This window comes from Pelodiscus sinensis, chromosome 2 (genome assembly GCF_049634645.1).
Source record: "Pelodiscus sinensis isolate JC-2024 chromosome 2, ASM4963464v1, whole genome shotgun sequence".
Lineage (NCBI taxonomy): Eukaryota > Metazoa > Chordata > Testudines > Trionychidae > Pelodiscus > Pelodiscus sinensis.
The window spans coordinates 203,535,512-203,553,987 of NC_134712.1; the positions used below are offsets into that span (position 1 = coordinate 203,535,512).

At 44.6% G+C, this 18,476-nt stretch overlaps 1 protein-coding gene across 4 annotated transcripts in view; it reads right to left on the reverse strand.

Annotated features, from left to right (window-relative positions):
* Positions 1-12,545: 12,545 nt before the first annotated feature.
* LRRC72 (leucine rich repeat containing 72) overlaps positions 12,546-18,476 on the reverse strand; it is a 41,375-nt gene continuing 35,444 nt past the window's right edge. For all 4 annotated transcript variants that reach the window (XM_075922277.1, XM_075922278.1, XM_075922279.1 and 1 more), the window contains 2 exons: positions 16,208-16,235; positions 12,546-12,835 (listed from right to left, as the gene is read on the reverse strand). In XM_075922277.1, the coding sequence (XP_075778392.1) occupies positions 12,670-12,835; positions 16,208-16,235 (194 nt within the window). In that variant the 3' untranslated portion in view covers positions 12,546-12,669. The remainder of the gene's footprint in view (positions 12,836-16,207; positions 16,236-18,476) is intronic.

Genomic DNA, 18,476 nt, shown 5'->3' on the forward strand with positions numbered 1-18,476 from the left:
AAAAATTAAAAAGCATCAATTGGTGCTGCTTTGACATTTTATTGAGCAGAATCCATCATCAGCATAGAAGCATGTCCTCTGGAATAGTGGTTGAAGCATGAAGGGACATATGAATCTTTAGCATATCTGGTATGTGAATATATTGCAATCACCTGTTCTCATTTTCAGGTGACATTGTAAACAAGAGCAGACAGCTTTCTCTCCTGCAAAACAACATGGTTGTCTGAGCAATTGGCTAACCAAGAAATAGGACTGAGTGAGTTGTAGATTCTAAAATTTTACATTGTTTTATTTTTTAGTGCAGTTATTTTTGTACATGCTTTAACTTTCATGATAGCAATAGTAAAACAGTAGTTGTATTAGACAAACTGAAAAATACTTTATTGTTTCTATAGTGCAAAAAATTGTAATAAAAATAAATATAAAGTGATCGTTACACTTCTGTGCTGTATATTGTGTGATTAATCACAGTTTTTTAATTGCTTGACAGCTGTAGTGTCATTATATTGAATGGTGGAGGAGTAAGTTGGACCAGGTTGGAAGAAAAACAAGTTACTTACCCTGTGAAGTAATGATTGTTCTTCGAGATGTGCCCCATGGGTGCTCCACTCTAGGTGTTGGGTCCCGTCCCGGCACCACAGCTCGGAGAATTCTCATACCCGTGCTCTGCCGGCCCGCGCATGTGCGGCTTTCCAAAGCACTGTTCGCACCTTTGATCAGCTGCGCGCGGACTGGCAACTGTCAGTTCCTCTCACCCACTCATCTGAAAGAGAAAAGAAACAATTCCGGAGCGGGGAGGAAGGGCGGGTTGTGGAGTACCCACGGGGCACATCTCGAAGAACAATCGTTACTTCACAGGGTGAGTAACTTCTTTTTCTTCTTTGAGTGTCCCCGTGGGTGCTCCACTCTAGGTGACTCTGGAGCAGTACCCAAAAATTCGGAGCGCTCCGGAATCAAAATTTACTATCACGATTAAGTACTGCCGTAGCCACTGAGGAGTCCAAAGCAAAATGCTCAACTATAGCATAATGCTTCATAAAGGTGACATTAGAAGACCATGTCATTGCCCTGCAATGTCACGAAACGGAACTCCCCTTAAAAAGGCTGTAGTAGTAGAAACCGCTCTGGTGGAATGAGCCTTTGGAGGACACGGTAAAGGTTTTCCTCGTATAGAGTGACAGATACGCATGAAGCTATCAGTCTCAAGATGCGCTGAGAGGTCACTGGCCCTTTTGAACGGTCTGCCAACGATACTATTAAATGATCCGTTCTCCTAAAACCCCGAGTTCTGTCAATGTAAAATGCCATGGTTCTCCTTACGTCCAGCGCATGTAGTGTCGCTTCTTGCATTGAGGTATGGGGTTTAGGAAAAAAAAATGGTAGAACCACCGGTTCATCAATGTGAAATTCAGAGGAGACCTTTGGAATAAATGCTGGGTGACACCTCAATGACACTGAATCTTTAGAAAAAACTGTCTAAGGAGGCGAAGCCATAAAAGCTGCCATCTCACTGACTCTACGAGCTGAGGTGAGGGCCAAGAGAAATAAAAGTTTGATGGTAAGAATGTCTAGCGGAACCGTAGCCAGAGGCTCAAAGGGAGGATGAGTCAAAGTTTCCAATACTAGATCCAGGTTCCATGAAGGTGGGGGAGGGGGTCTCCGAGATGGATTAAGGTTTGTGAGCCCCTTCAGGAACCTTTTTGTAGTGGGATGAGCGAATAGGGAGAAGCACTCGTCGGTATGGTGAAAGGCATTAATCGCTGCCAAGTGCACTCATAGGGAAGCTACTACCAGCCGGCTGTCATGGAGCTCCAATATACGAGGTAAGGGTGTGGAGCGAGGATCTAGATTGTTGCCCGCACACCATGCCTGGAATCTGGACCACTTAGCTGTATATGTGGTTCGTGTAGATTCTTTCCTACTACGTATTAACACCTGTTTGACCTGCTGGGAACAGAGTTGTTCAGCATCACTAAACCAACGATCATCCATATCGTGAGGTGTAGAATTTTGGGTCTTGGATGACTCAGGGATCCGTTGTTCTGGGTCAAGAGACTTGGGATGAGAGGCGGGGATACAGTGCTCTTATCAACATCTGATGGAGCATTGAGAACCAAGGTTGACAAGCCCATGCCGGGGCTATAAGAATCACTCGAGCCCCCTCTATGCTGATTTTCTTGAGAACCTTGGTATTAGAACCACTGGGGGAAAGACATATGATAGCGACCTTCCACAGTGGAGAAGGAAGGCGTCCCGCAGTGAATGATGCCCTATTCCGCCCCTTGAACAATAGGCAGGACATTTTGAGTTGCTGTCTGTGGCAAACAAGTCTATTGTCGGAAACTCCCATCGAGCAAATGTACGAGTCAAAACATCCATGCGAATTTCCTACTCATGGTTATGAGGAAAACACCTGCTGAGTGAGTCCACTATCGAGTTGTTGACACCCGGTAGGTAAGATACTGCTAAAATGGTGTGGATATGCCAATTCCATAATCGGACGCACTCCACGCAGAGAACGAGATCGGGCACCTCCCTGCTTGCTGATATAAAACATGGTTGCCATGTTGTCCGTCAGGATTCTGGTATTCCGTATGTGGGACCGGAAATGCTTGAAAGTATGTCATACTGCCTGTAGCTCGAACACATTGATATGCAACATCATTTCCTGTGTCGACCAACGACCTTGAGCCATCAGGTTGTTCATGTGAGCTCCCCAGCCTATAAGGGAAGCATCTGTGGTTATTTGTCTTGTAGGTTGTGGGCAATGAAATGGGATGCCCTTGAGAAGATTGCTCGGGTTGGCCCACCACTGAAGGGATTCCCGTACATGCTGTGGTACCAGTACTGGTCTGTGAACGCTGTGCTTTGCTGGAATGTAAATCATGCCCAACCAATGCTGGAGACAACGAAAACATAACCTTGCATTCTGCACCACGATGGTGGAGGCAGCCATGTGGCCCATCAGCTGTAAACAGACACGTGTTGGAATTGTTGGAGCATGCGTCACAGTATGCATAAGGTCTTGGATTGCTGCAAAATGTTCCGTCAGTATCATAGAACCACAGAGCTGGAAGAGACCTCAGAAGGTCATCAAGTCCAGCCCCCTGCTCTAGGCAGGACCAATCCCAACTAAATCAACCCGGTCAGGGCTTTGTCAAGCCAAGACTTAAACACCTCTAGGGATGGAGACTCCACTACTTCCCTAGGTAACCCATTCCAGTGCTTCACTACCCTCCTAGTGAAATAGTTTTTCCTAATATCCAACCTAGACCTCTCCCACCACAACTTGAGACCATTGCTCCTTGTTCTGCCATCTGTCACTACTGAGAACAGCCTTCCTCCATCCTCTTTGGAACCTCCCTTCAGGATGATGAAGGCTGCTATCAAATCCCCCCTCACTCTTCGCTTCTGCAGACTAAACAGACCCAAGTCCCTCAGCCTCTCCTCATAGGTCATATGCTCCAGCCCCATAATCATTTTGGTTACCCTCCGCTGGACCCTCTCCAATGCATCCACATCCTTTTTATAGTAGGTGGGCCCAGTACTGGACACAATACTCCAGATGTGGCCTCACCAGAGCTGAATAAAGGGGAATGACATCTCGATCTGCTGGCAATGCTCTTCTTAATGCAACCTAATATGCCATTAGCCTTCTTGGCTACTAGGGCACACTGTTGACTCATATCCAGCTTCTCATCCACTGTAACCCCCAGGTCCTTTTCTACAGAACTACTACTTAACTGGATTTATGTATGTTTAGCTTTTTCTAAATAGTTCCTAACCTGTTCTTTACCCACCAAAGGCTGTCCATCTTCATCCCATCTTGCGTCACTTAGCGCATTAGTCCGGGAGCCCACCTTGTCCGTGAATACAGAGGCAAAGAAAGCATTGAGTACTTCAGCTTTCCCCACATCATCTGTCACTAGGTTACCTCCTTCATCCAGTAGGGGGCCACATACCCTCTCTGACCACCTTCTTGTTAACATGCCTGTAGAAACCTTTCTTGTTATCCTTTCACCTTCCTGATAACCCCCCGGCATTCTCAAACTATACATTTAAACTTCTCCCTGGTCATTTATCCAAGTTTCCACTTTTTGTAAGTTTCCTTTTTGTGCTTAAGTTCACCAAGGATTTCCCCCTGTAAGCCAATGCAGTCTCCTACCATGTTTGATTCTCTTGCTATGCATCGGGATGGTTTCTTTCTGTGCCTTCAATAAGGCTTCTTTAAAATACTGCCAGCTCTCCTGCACTCCTTTCCCCTTCATGTTAGCATCCCAGGGGATTCTGCCCATCAGATCTCTGAGGGAGTCAAAATCTTCTTTTTTGAAGTCCAAGCTGTGTATTTTACTACTCTCTTTTCTTCCTTTGGTCAGGATCCTGAAATCTACCATCTCGTGATCACTGCTTCCCAGATTGTCATTCACCTCTACGTCCCCTATTAGTTCCTCCCTGTTTGTGAGCAGAAGGTCAAGCTGTGCATGGCCCCTGGTCGGATCCTTCAGCACTTGTACCAAGAAGTTATCCCCAGCGTTCTCCAAAAACGTCCTAGATTGCCCGTGTACTGCCGTATTGGTTTCCCAACAGATGTCAGGGTGATTAAAGTGCCCTACGAGAACCAAGGCCTGTGATCTGGAAGCTTCTCTTAGTTGTCCAAAGAAAGCCTCATCTACCTCATCCACCTGATTCGGTGGCCTGTAGCAGACACCAACCACAACATCACTGCTGTTGTTTGCTCCTTTAAACTTAACCCATAGACTCTCAACAGGTTTTTCTCCCTCTTTATACTGGAGTTCAGAGCAATCGTAGTGCTCTCTTACGTATAGTGCAACTCCTCTTCTCCCCTGCCTGTTTTTCCTGAACAGACTGTACCCTTCCATGACAGCACTCCAGTCATGCGAGTCAGCCCACCAAGTCTCTGTTATCCCAATTAAATCATATTTCTTGTACTGGGCCAGGGCCTCCAGTTCTTCCTGTTTGTTGCCCAGGCTTCTCGCATTAGTGTACAAACACCTTAGATAACCAGTTGATCGTCCTATCTTCTCCATTCGAATCAGGGGTCCTCTTTTGTTGCTTGTTCCTCTTTGCATTTCTTCCTGGTATCTGACTTTCCCACTCCCCTCAGGGTTTTGGTCACCGTCCCCCAATGAATCTAATTTAAAGCCCTTCTCACTAGGTTTGCAAGCCTGCCCGCGAAAATGCTCCTTCCTCTCTTGGTTAGGTGGATCCCATCTCTTCCTAACAATCCTTGTGCCCGGAACAGTGTCCCATGGTCGAAGAAACCAAAGCCTTCTCTGCGACACCACCTGCACAACCACGCATTTACTTCCTCAGTTTGATGATGCCTGCCCAGTCCTTTTCCTTCAACAGGGAGGATGGACGAGAACACCACTTGCGGTCCAAATTCTTGGATCCTTCTTCCCAGTACTACATAATCCACAGTAACCTCAAGGTCATTCTTGGCCATATCGTTAGTTCCCACATGGAGAAGCAGGAAGGGTAGCAATCCGAAGATTTGATCAATTTGGTAAGCCTCTTGGTCACATCCTGAATGTGAGCTCCCAGTAAGCAGCACACCTCTCGAGATTCCAGGTCCGGACAGCAGATGGATGGCTCAGTCCCTCTGAGGAGGGAGTCCCCAACCACCATCACCCGTTGTTTTCTTTTGGAGGTGGTGGCCGTGGAACCCCCATCCCTAGGACTATGCATCCCATGCCTTCCAGTAGGTATGCCCATGCCACGGTTGAGTCGCGCCGTGTACCTATAAAATCAGATCTTGGGACGGAACCAGTGATGACTTTTTTACATTTATGAGAAGTCCCAGAGAAGCCATACTGTCCATACCATATGACTTGTCTCCATATATGTTGTGCCCTTGAGGAGACAATCATCTAAATAGGGGAATATTGTCACCCCCAATCTGCGTAAGTGGGCTGCCACTACCGCTAAGGTTTTGGTGAAAACCTTGGGGGCACACGCTAGTCCGAATGGTAGAACCCTGTATTGAAAGTGTTCGTCCCCCAATTGGAACCGAAGAAAACATCTGTGAGCCACGTGAATAGCGACGTGGAAGTAAGCGTCCTGCAAGCCAGTCTTCTTTGCTCAACGAGGGAATGATAGTTGTTAAGGTCACCATCTTGAATCGATGTTTTCGAAGGTGGCAATTTAACTTTCGAATGTCTAAGATGGGTCTCCAGCCTCCCGACTTCTTTGGTGTGAGAAAATATCGGGAATAAAACCCTTTTCCCCAAAACTGTTTGGGGACTCTCTCTATTGCCCTGATTACAAGCGAGAGCTGAACTTCTTGTCTCAGCAGTTGCTCGTGAGAGGGGTCCCTGAAAAGGAGCGGGGTAGGTGGGGCGGTAGGGGGAATGGAGAGAAAGGGAATAGATAGGCTGGACTGTACCACCTCCAGTACCCATCTGTCTGTGGTATGTTGGACCAACAATAGTAATACGATCTCAGATGATGGTGAAAGAGATGAAAAGTCTCGTTTTCCCCGTTGACTATGGACAGTTTGCTTACATCCTCGACAGAAATGTCAAATTTGCTGTTTGGCCGAAGGTTGATTGGCCAAATGGTTTTGTTGGGGCTATTTTCGCTGAGGACGTTGTCTAGGACGTTGGTTCTCGAAGGTACGTGTCTGTTGTCTGGGAAAATTGAAATCATATCTCCACTGATAAGGGTAATAGCGCCTACGTTTAAAGGAGGGTGTGTACATCCCCAGTGTATGTAGAGTGGTGTGAGAATCTTTGCCCGAATGAAGGACTTCATCGGTGTTTTCCGCAAAAAGCTTAAGCTTATCTAAAGGCAGATCCTCCACCTTGCTTTGTAGCTCTCTTGGTGCTCCTGCAGATGAGAGCCATGACAATCTTCTCATTGCGATACCCGTAGCAGTGGCTCGCGCAGCTGTGTCAGCCACATCCATAGCAATCTGCAGTACAGTGCTACGTGCTGCGTATCCCTCCTTCACTATTGCTTTTAATAATAGTTTCTTATTGTCTGGGAGATAATATAACAACTTCGCTAGTTTCGAATAATTATCAAAATTGTGGTTTGATAAATGGGCTGAATAATTTGCGATGCGCAATAAAAGTGTGGCTGAAGAATAGACTTTCCTACCAAATAAATCTAATTTTTTATTGTCCTTATCCGGGAGCGCACTTTTGTACTGCGGCGCCTTAGCTCTTCGCTGCGCTGCGTCAACTACTAATGAATTAGGCTGGGGGCGATTGAATAGAAAATCCAACCCCTTTGCTGGCACAAAGTATTTTCTTCGGCCTTCTTACTTGTAGGAGTAGCCAATATTGGCACCTGCCATATCTCATCCGCCACTTCCATGATCGCTTCATCAATTGGTAAGGCAATCCTGGCATGCTGCTGCGGACGAAGATTATTTAGGAGTCAGTGCTTTCTAACCGGAACATCTGCCAGCTGTATTTCTTGTGTGCCTGCTACCCGTTTAAACAGATCTTGGAATTGCTTTAAGTCATCTGATGGAGATATGTCACCTGGAAATATTGCTTCATCCAGTGATGATGAAGAACAGTCTGCCGGAGAAGTTTCTGGTTTAGGATCTTTCGCATCAGACAGTTGTCCCTCTTCCGGCTCGGACTGATGCTGTTGGATAGTTGGATTCCTCGATGGAGGAGGTGAGTTTGACTGCTGTGGTTGTTGCGGTAAGTACTGCGGACTTGGTGACCGGCAGTTGCAGGAGCATCCCCTAGGGGATGATGACGTATGATCACGGTGGGGACGATCATTGTACGATGTATAGTAGTGACCATAATAGCGCTCAAAACGTGATGGGGAGGAATGACACGACGAGCGTGCACTACTGTGCTGAATGTAATAGACGCGTCGTAGAGAGTGTCTAGTGGATCCATACCTGGATGAACGTCCGGGTGAAAGAGCTCGTGAATAGGACCTACGTGCTTCCAGATATACTGCGTCTCTATAATTGCGCTGTCTGTATGTGACATGAACAGGAGAGACTCTATAATCACGGTATCGCGTACGCCTTGGTGGAGAGAGAGCTGGTCGTGGGGAGAACACTGGAGAGGAAGACCAAGAGTTTTTGACAGTGCTTTCCTAGGAGCCGAAGCACCGTCAGTTTCCATGACAACAGGGGAGCTCTGCCCTGAGTGAGAGCAGAGCGGTGCCGGGGAGATCAGTTGCAGCTGTGCTGCTGCCGGTGCCAGGAGAATGCCCAGTGCTGGCATTGCTAACTCTGCTGATGGTGATGCAACCGGACCTGCACCCCTGAGCCTGGTGCCATTGGGTCTAGTAACGCTGAAGTCAGCGGTGTCAGAAGCAGTGCTGCTGAAGCTGGTGCCGTAACCGCCGGTGCCGCTGAAGCCAGTGCCAGCTGGCTTGTCAGTTGCGCCACTGGCAGCGTTGTCAATTGCAGCGGTAAAGCTACGCTGTGAGTTGGGGCGGCTGAAGCCGGCGCCGGCTCGTTTGTCAATTGCAATTGCGGCACCGGTGCCAAAGTAGGTGGAGCCCTTGGTGGTTGCAATTCCCTGGTGCCAGGACCAGCAGAGTGTCGGGACCCTGCAGGGGGCACTTTGAAGGCTGACAAAGTGTTTGAAGCTGCCGGAGGGAGGGAGCACGTCGGGGACGGCTTCGTTCTCTTTGAAATAGCCGGTCCCGGAGAAGCCGCTCTCCTTTTTTGACCGGAGGTTTTTGCGGTGGCTGAGGGAGGCATCAGGTCATGCTGCAGTGCCTTTCCAAAACTCATCATCCGGTGCTTTAATTCCCGCTCCCTCCGGGCTCTCAACATAAGCTTGCAACAGTGGGTGCACTTTTGTGGGATGTGTGACTCGCCCAGAAACCTAATGCAAGCGTCATGGCTGTCAGCCGCTGGCATGGCTTCCTGGCAGACTGGACATTTTTTAAAACCAGGGGACCCCGGCATTGTGAGGAGCCAGTGAAGGTGGCTGAACGCTGACCCTGCTTAATCCCTGTTCTCTGCTCCTTGTCAATTTCGGGTCTTTAGCACTTAACCGCAGCGCCTTGAAGAAACTGATTTGAAAAGAAAAACTCCTCCTTTTTTTTCCCCCCCAAACAGAAGATCAGAAGAACAGGAACACGACTAACACTAAACTTTTAACTATTTACAGCTAAAGAAACCAAGTAAAATCATTTTGAGAGAAGAGATAAGAGAACACAGGGAGCTCCGACCGCGACCTGAGGCGGTTGAGAGGAACTGACAGTTGCTGGTCTGCACGCAGCTGATGAAAGGCGCGAACGGCACTTTGAAAAGCCGCGCATGCTCGGGCTGGCGGAGCACGGCTATGAGAATTATCCGAGCCATGGTGCCAGGATGGGACCTGACACCTAGAGTGGAGCACCCACTCGAAGAAGAACTGTGATTATGATACGAGCAATTCTATGTCTCAGTACACTTCCCCACTCCAAAATGTATGTTATCAGAGGAGGGAGATGTATGTGTAACTTAAAGTTACAGTCTGCCCCGCTTTCAGAATTGTGTAGGCTGTGTCAGTAGCAGGGCACTGGAGTCTTATTCCCATGGGGATTGTCACTAGTGAGGAGATGACAGCAATCTGTGGATTTAATGATGTCTAGAGGAAACACAGGTTTAGGTGATAACCTAAGTGTGAGGAGGTTGTAAAAGGGTATGTAGTTGTGGTTAAATTTGATAAGTATCACATTATTAGGATAGTAGATTCAGTGTTTAGAAGGCAGGCAAGCTGCCCTGCCCATTACAGTGAAAAATCTGATTGGGGATACATCTGTTAGGGGTGTATTGGGGCATCTCTCAGGGTGCATCTACACATTAGGGGTTAACTCAAAATAAGCTACTCAAATTGAGCTACGTCAATTGTGTAGCTTATTTCAAAATTGGGAGCATCTATGCAGCACTTATTTCAAAATAGAGCATTCTTCCTCCAACTCCCCTTATTCCTCGTACAATGAGGTTTACAGGAGTTAGAGTAAGAAGTCCTCCCGTTTGACAGTATTTTTAAATAACTGCCTGCTGTGTAGACACGGACTACATTATTTCAAAATAATGTTGCTGTGTAGACATACCTCAGAGAAGGAAGAGTTAGGGTTGCACAGGCATTCACTGTGACTCACTATTTCCTAGTTTTCTGATCTTGAAAGTCTTGAGGAACATGAGCTATCACCTGGGCAGCTTAACTTTAAGGAAGGTTTTTGCCATTTGATTTCCTTAGTTTTCTAAACAGAGAAATGTTTGTTGGTAGGAGTTAGAGGTCATTTAGGCAGTTATTTTCACCTAGATTTCTAGTGATATGCTGAGTGATGATCAAAACACTTGCCTCTGTGCTTTTCATACCTCTTCACAGCTCCTTACCCCATTCTCAGCAGTGGGTTCTTAGTGCATGCTCAGACCATGCGTATTCAAAGCTCGCAACACAGAGAGGCAGGGCTTCCTCATCACCGCTTACAGGGTTGGATTGGGAGTGGGGCTCAGACCCTCCCCCAATAATTCATGTCCCCTGTGAACCTGGCTATGGGGGAGCATGCAGCGGGGTCAGATCCATAGAGATGACTGGATGCCCCCCAAAATTCTGGTGCACACAGGGAGGCAGGGATCAGACAGCCCCAGAGAGGGAAGTCTCTCATATACAATTTCTTATAAGGGGCAGCAAAAGGGGCTCAGACCCCCTTATGGAGGCAGGGGTCCCCAGATTCTGGCGCGCACACAGAGGGGAGGGGCAGAGAATGTAGGTCAGATGTGCATGGGGCAGGGACCTCCCAGCTCACCTGGTGGAACAGCGGCCCAGATGCCCCATATTGTGGCACCCATGAGAAGAGAGGAATGTAGGGCTGAGGCACCTTGCCCTAATTCTCACCCAGCTTCCCTGCCATTCCCTCATCAGTCCCACGAGTCCCATCATCCTTCCTAAGTTCCCCTATCATGCCTCTCCTTGAGACAGCCCCATACCCCACTTCTCTACCCCATAAATGCTTCCCAGTCCCCAGCCCAGCAAATGTTCACATTCTAACTATTTTGGTTAAAAAGGAAAAAAAATCCTTTGATTACATTCTACTGACAGACCTTTTCCCAAATTTCTGCCCAAGGTGGGACTGTAACTGACACTCGCAGGGTGGATTAGGTTCAAAGGACTGCTACTAGCCCCTTGAGCTATGCAGCTGAGGTGAAACTTTGAAAGCTAACAATCCTATTAACTACTCTGTCCATGCATGCTCAGTGTAATTTCTTTAAGAGCATCTGCATGTGACACACTAAATGGGAGATGCAAAATCTTTTTAAAATAACCCTTTAATTTTATCTGCCCCAAGGGCTTCTGGGTGCCATACACTCTGTTGGGGTAACCCTTAAGCTCTGGATATTTTGATGCAATGATCTCAGCCCTGCTTTAACTTCTGGGGAGGGGGAAAGGTGAGGAAGGTTGCCAGAATATCTCAACTTTTAAGAAATACTGTTTTGGGGGGTATTGTTTTTTGCAGGGGCTGTATTTTGGGAAACCTTGGGTCAAAAGACCTAACATTTGGATCACTAACTGCCCCACATGCCCATGAGGCATACCCCTTAAATAACTTGGATGAATCAAGGTTAAGACCAAAACCATCTCTTAATCATAACTATAGCAGAGTGGTATAAAATTCTAATGGGGGCTGCTATCTGTGATGTACTTCTATGGTTCAGGAGAATTTTAGTCTCCAGGGCTGGAAAAATAAGAGACTGCTATTTAAAGTGGAATTTCAAAGGAGTTAGATGCCCAAGTTATATTGAGCTTAAATGGAATTGGATGCCTAACTCCCTTAGGCACATCTGAATCCCAGTCTTTGATTCCTGCTAATTGGCCTTTAAAATGAATGCAATCATTGCCATGGAACTTTTTACAGCACATAAAGCAATTTTACCTTTCACTCTGACAACCAAAGTTTCTTCTTGCTTTCACAGGGCTTCATTAAAAAGTTCTACAGTTGGGAAAATACTGAGCTGGGGTGGGGGCGAATCAGGTCCTGTGCAAACAGCAGCACTCCAGGAGCTGAGGATTTGGGCTATGGGCTCCATTTGTGCTAGGAATTGTGTAAACATCTTATGAAGATGCCAAATATCTTGCAATCTGATTTCAAATGAGACACAATTAGTGAGTATATTAAATTCAGTAAGCTCCTTTGAAACAGCAATCAGTACAGGAAAAAGTAGTTTGTAGAAGAAGTTGGGAACAGGATTTTACAACAAGCTTATACACAGAGAATCTTGCAGTGACTACAACTGGGAAAGAGACAGGCCGTGTGAAGCCTTAATCCAATTCAGTGGTATTGGAAACTAAAAGTGAGAGACGTCTCATTAATTTAGAAAAGAGGCGATCAATCACAAAGAACATCAAAGATTAATATATTCATCCTTAGTATCCTAAAACTTAATGTACAGGTTTGCTTTTAATCTGTCACAACAGACAGTATGGTACCGAGGAGAATTCAATTAATGGCAACATTATAATGTTACCACAAACCTATGACCTGTATTTTCCAACCTTTATCATGGAATCCCCACACTCGGGTTAAAGGAAATGAATTTAGAATTTTCCTGCTGAAAGTTTGTTTAATCAAGTATTAGTTATAGCATACATGTCTTATGGATATTAACTTACAATAAAAGTCTAATATCCAACATGTAGGCACATATTTTCCTACAGAACCAAACAGTTATCTGAATTTGACTGTCAGTTTCTCAGGGGGTTCTTCTGCTTTGTTTTCAAGGTGTTTTCCTAGACCAGTTGATATTTTATTCCAATCAACAGAGGAAAATTCCATTATTGATCTCTTCATTGCCCTCACAAAAATGGCATCTTCTGGGTTCTCAAATGGAATTCTAAAAAAAAATATATATATATATATATAAATAACTGACATGATAAAAACAATTTTCCTAACCACTTTGGAATTAATTTGCTAGAAACAGTTTTGTGGAAAGTAATGTTAGAGGCAATTATTGATTAAACAGACTAATCTATAATCAAGAAATAAAATTCTTTGTATGCTTCCTCTCTAAAACATTGCATAAAAATGGCACACAACCTAGGAGATTCAAAAAGAGGTAGTGTCAAGGAAATCCAAATAAAATAAGCTTCATACACTAAATACATCAGGAAAGTCATTAAAATGTATTTTCCTTAACTTTAAAATGCAAATGAACTTAATGCAAAAAGAATATTAATATCATATTAATTGCTCATAGTTAGCTTTCATATTTCTACATTTGTACACAGGAATATAGTTCTGTGAATATATGGTTACAATAGGAATTATAACTGCATTTTTTTACTCTTCTACATGTAAAATCTTAATCATTACACTGCATTTATGGTCTCTGATGCCGATGTAAGTGATCACACATTTAGGCAAATGCAACTGATGTTTATTTCATTGTGATTCTTCTAGATAATGAAGGTGCAAACTTCAGATCAGGAGATTTTTAATCCAAAAACTGAAACTACGTAAGATTATGGATATGTCATACGTTAGTTGTACCATGAAAGATGTGAACTATAGACTCATAAAATCAGTGAGTAGAGGGAGAAAAAAACTCAGTAATATAATCACTCTCATAAATAGGTGCTCAAGTGTTGGATAAAGTATCAACACAGAATAGAAAACGTTTTTCATAAAGGCATGCACTCACTTTAGCATGTGCCTAGCTTTAATCATGTAAGTAGGTCCACTCTAGTGCTTTTAGTTAAGCATGTGCTTATGGAATCTAGGAGCTAAGTATTTAAAAATAACAAGTACATGCAGCAAGCAGAGTGGTATTGAAACTAGCACAGAACTCTGTTTTCCTTTTGTTTTGCATAATTGTGCAGTGTATACTCTAAGGCTACATCTACACTGTGCTGTTTTATTCAAGAAATATGCAAATGAGGTGAAGCATGGAATATCGCTGTGCCTCATTTGTAGGGCTTGACAAACGGTGGCAAAAACCGCTCGCCAGCCCCGTACTGCGCATGCGCAAGAGCCACATTGCGCATGTGCGTGCCACAAATGAACGGGGCTCGCGTCTGAAATCTATATTCCACGCTTTGCCTCATTTGCATATGTTTTTGCGCAAGAGAGTGCAGTGTAGACGTAGCCTAAGTGAGGGTAGGTATGAGAGCCTTTGCAGGTCAGATGTGGCCCGCCGAGCCAGTTGATACGGCTTGTTTTAAAACAGCTGGCAGTTCTCTCTAGCTGCCACGTACCCCTAGCAGGGTGGGGGTAGGGGTTGAGAGACTTTGCATTCCAGACGCTGATTGGCCTGGGGGCAGAGGGAGCGCATGAAGTCTCCTCTCCCTGCCAGAGGGCATCGTGGCACCAGAGGGAACCATAAGCTGTTTTAAAACAGCTGGCAGTTCTCTCTAGCTGCCGTGTACCCATAGCAGGGTGGGGGCAGGAAACAAAGACTTAATGCGTTCCCCCACCCCCAGACCCTAATTGGCGTGGGGGCAGGAGGAGTGCACGAAGTCTCCTTCTGCCATGGTGCCTAGAGGGAACTGCCAGCTGGTTTAAAACAGTTGGCGAGTCTCTCTAGTAGCTGTGGGGTGGGAGGGCAAAGACTTCACATGCTCTCCTGCCCCCAGGCCAATCAGGGTAGCTGGGCAGAGGAGCACAAGAAGTCTCCTGATTCCACCCCTTCTGCCAGAGGCCCTGCCCCTTCTTTAAAAATTATTGCCCACCCCTGCTCTAAGTGATAGGTACGTATACATAGGAGGCTGTGTCTACGCTGGCACGATCTTGCGCAAAAGCGGCTGCTCTTGCACAAAAGCTTGCTGCCTGTCTACACTGATCACATGTTCTTGCGCAAATAAACTGATGTTCTAATGTATAAAATCAGTGCTTCTTGCGCGAGAACTCTTGACGCTTCTGCTCAGGAATAAGCCCTCTTGCGCAAGAGCTCTTCCAGAAAAGGCCAGTATAGACAGGCAACATGAATTTCTTGCACAAGACCGACCTATGGTTAAAATGGCCATCTACACTGGCATGGATGCTCTTGCGCAAATGCACAGCTCTTGCGCAAAAGCACATGCCAGTGTAGACGCTCTCTTCTGGAAGAGTTTTTGCAGAAGAACTCTTCTGCAAAAGAGTTTTTGCAGAAGAACGCACCAGTGTAGACGTAGCCAGATTGTTAAAAGAAAAGGTGGTGAGGTTATGTGCACTTACATATATACATGCTAATTTTACAAATATATTTTTCAACAATGTCTATGTTTAAAACAGCTACTCAATGTTGCTCACTGATAAAATAAAACATGAACTCTTAAAATAACTTGCAAAGGAGTCTCATAAAAAACTGCATCCAAATATCTCTCAGCATTAATATCCTTTTCCCTCCCCCAACACACACCAAGAGAACTAAGTTTTATGTTTATCTGTATGATACATGAAGAAGCCAAAAAAATTTGTGGGTTGAGAAATTTCATTCCACAGTGCAGCCTTCGTTCCGGGAAGGTGCCTATTTAAATATAGGCAGTTAAAAGGAAATTGCTTCATCCATATTATAGTAGAAATACTCTGCTGTTTTAACACATTAACGTATAATATTTGTAGGATTTAGGCTAGAGCTACACTACAGCGTTTTTTGCAGAGCATCCACAGCTGGCGTGCATTTTTGCACAAGTGAAACAAAAGAACAGAACAGTTTTTGCAGTGTAGGTATTCCTCTTTCTTCAAGGAATAACTCCTTTTTGCGCAAGAGCTCTTGCGAAAAAAGGTGCGTGTGGATGGGGAACAGGGTCTTTTTGCACAAAAAGAAGCAATTGAAAAAAGGCCATTCTGTAAATAGCAATCAGAGTTTCCTTTCGAGAGAGCATCCAAGCAATCTGGATGTTCTCTTTCACAAAAGCGCATCACTTTTTTAGTGCGCTTTTGCTGGGTGGATGCTCTCTTGCACAAGAAGTTTTTGCAGAAGATCTCTTCTGCAAAAAGCTTCTTGCACAAGAAGTCTGTAGTGTAGACATAGCCTTAGTGTTTGATATTAGAAAATGAACTGCATTTTATCATACACCTTGCTTCTTAATCAGCAGTACTGCTGAAAACGCATTGAAGATAGCAGCAGGTGGAGTGTCTCATCATAAATGGACACAGTTGTTATAACACAACAAAAAAGAGCAGAATATTTTTAAAAGGTACTGCTGGGGGGAGGGAGGCAGAGAGGATTGAGTGAATACTTATAATGTGCAAAACCAAAAAGAGGCACAAGCAAAATACTTACTTATTTATGTGATTTGCAACTTCATAACCTGAAACAAGTTATAATAGTTATTATTTGTACAACACTTCAACTATTTAAGAACTACAGTTTCTAGTTCCCATTGACTTGAATGGTACAAAAATCAATTCACCTCGGAGTGCTAGCCATTACTACTGAATATTAGCAGTTAAACTGAAGTATAAGCTATTGCTTACTGGTTATTAAATGTTTTCTTCTTTTAATGTTGTGTAATTATTCATGTTTTACCTTCTCCAAATAAATGCTATCATACACTTTTTCTTTACAAAAAAAAGTGATAGCACCAACCCTCCAATAACAAAGCAATGTGAACATATGATAAAGAAAAAGATACATAGTTCAAAGATTTCAGTTTCTAACTTCTCAGGGGTGCTTGTGAACTATACAGAAAAAGGTTAAAATAACTGAAGTGTCTGTTTAACCCATTAATAATTTCTAAAATGGTAAATCTTATAGTCGTTCTGCATATGATTTAAACTATGCAAAATGTTACTCTCAAAATCACTTACAATTAACTTATTTTCAGGTCCAAATTTAGCACTCTGAACCCCCTGAAATTTGTTTATTATAACCAACTACATGATGTTAAGTCTACAATTGGAAAAATGTTAAGTATTTTTACCAATAGTGAATGCAGTACTGTAGATAGGGCATGAGAGTTTTTAGAACAGGCTCAGATAATATGACAACAGAATCACCCACAGCCTTTCTCTACTACTAGAGTATCCACTGTTGGTAGGAAAGAAACTGCAGCTGTGCAAAAAGAAGTTATCATTTTGGTTATAACATAAATCCATTTTCAATTATTCATGAGTTCCATATTTTTCTGTTTAAGAATGTGTGAGGCAGAGTATAGGCTAACTCCAGTCAGACTAATTCACATGCTTAATATTAATCACATGCTTCACTATATCAGTGCCATACTGCATTGCTGAAGCAAATATTTCAACAACTCTTAACAAATTCCTGTATATTTAAAATTGCTTCCAGCATTACAGTGGTAGAACTTACTAAAGTAAATGTGTAACAGTGCTTCAGAGTTATCTCTGCTTACCCCAGTGGTTAAAGAAAGTTTCAACTATTTTTGCTCCATTAAATTCACAGGTGCAAAAGGAGAATTTCCAGGATCATATTTCAGTGTTTGTCTACTATGGGGAAAGGATTACCCTGCAACTTTTTTATATGCATTAGGTAATGAGAAATACACAAGCCTCACTATGTATCCCCTTATCCTTTGCTTTACTGCTAAGCAGTATGCATTCTGGGATTTTCCGTGCTATGCATTGTGGGATGCATAATGGATGCCAGGTGATTTCAAATTTTTAAAAAATTACAGGCTTCCTCTGTTTCCACCTGTGAAGGGGCATCTACCCCTACACTGGCTCTTTAAGGGTTAAAACCCAGCCCTCATAGAGGACTGAGTGCAAAGACCACAGCTGTGGCAGATAGTAACCAATTAGGGCCCACTTGAGGCTACATAAATAAGGGCTCCAGGAGGGACAAAGGGGGAGATGCTCTTGATCTATCTGGGGAGCAGGAAGGACCTGGCTGCTAAAGAAGCTAGGAGGCTTCCCAAGACAAAGCAGTGCTGGAGAAAGGCAGGTACGGCTGGGGAGCTCTGGCCTGACCTTACTGAACGCCATCATTCGGACCTTCATCTCCCACGCCCTCCGGGCCCTCGATGTGAGCTTGCTACAATGGGTGCACTTCTGGAGGACGTGTACTGCCCCCAGGCACCGAATGCAAGCGTCATGGCCGTCAGCTGCCGGCATGGCTTCACCGCAAACTGAGCATTTTTTAAAACCTGGAGACCCTGGCTTTGTCAGGGCTGGTAAGGGTGGCTGAATACTTATTTGATCCCCGCTTTCGCTGCTTTGTCAATTTCAGTTCTTTAGTGCTTAGCTGTACCGCTTTCAAAAGAACAGTGATTCTGAACAGAAAAGTGGTTGTGTTTTGTTCTTTTGGTTTTTTTTACAGTAGAACAGGAACACGGCTAACAGTAAAACTTCTAACTATTTACAGATGAAAAATCTAGCTAGGACTGTTTCTGAGAGAAGAAACATAGAAGAACACGGGGAGCTCCGATGGCGACCTAAGGCGGTTGAGAGGAACTGACGGTTGCCGGTCCGCGCGCGGCTGATCAAAGGCGCGAACGGCGCTTCTGGGAAGCCGTGCATGCGCGGTCCAGCAGAGCACGGCCATGAGAATTCTCCGAACCGCGGTGCCAGGATGGGACCAGACACCAAGCATT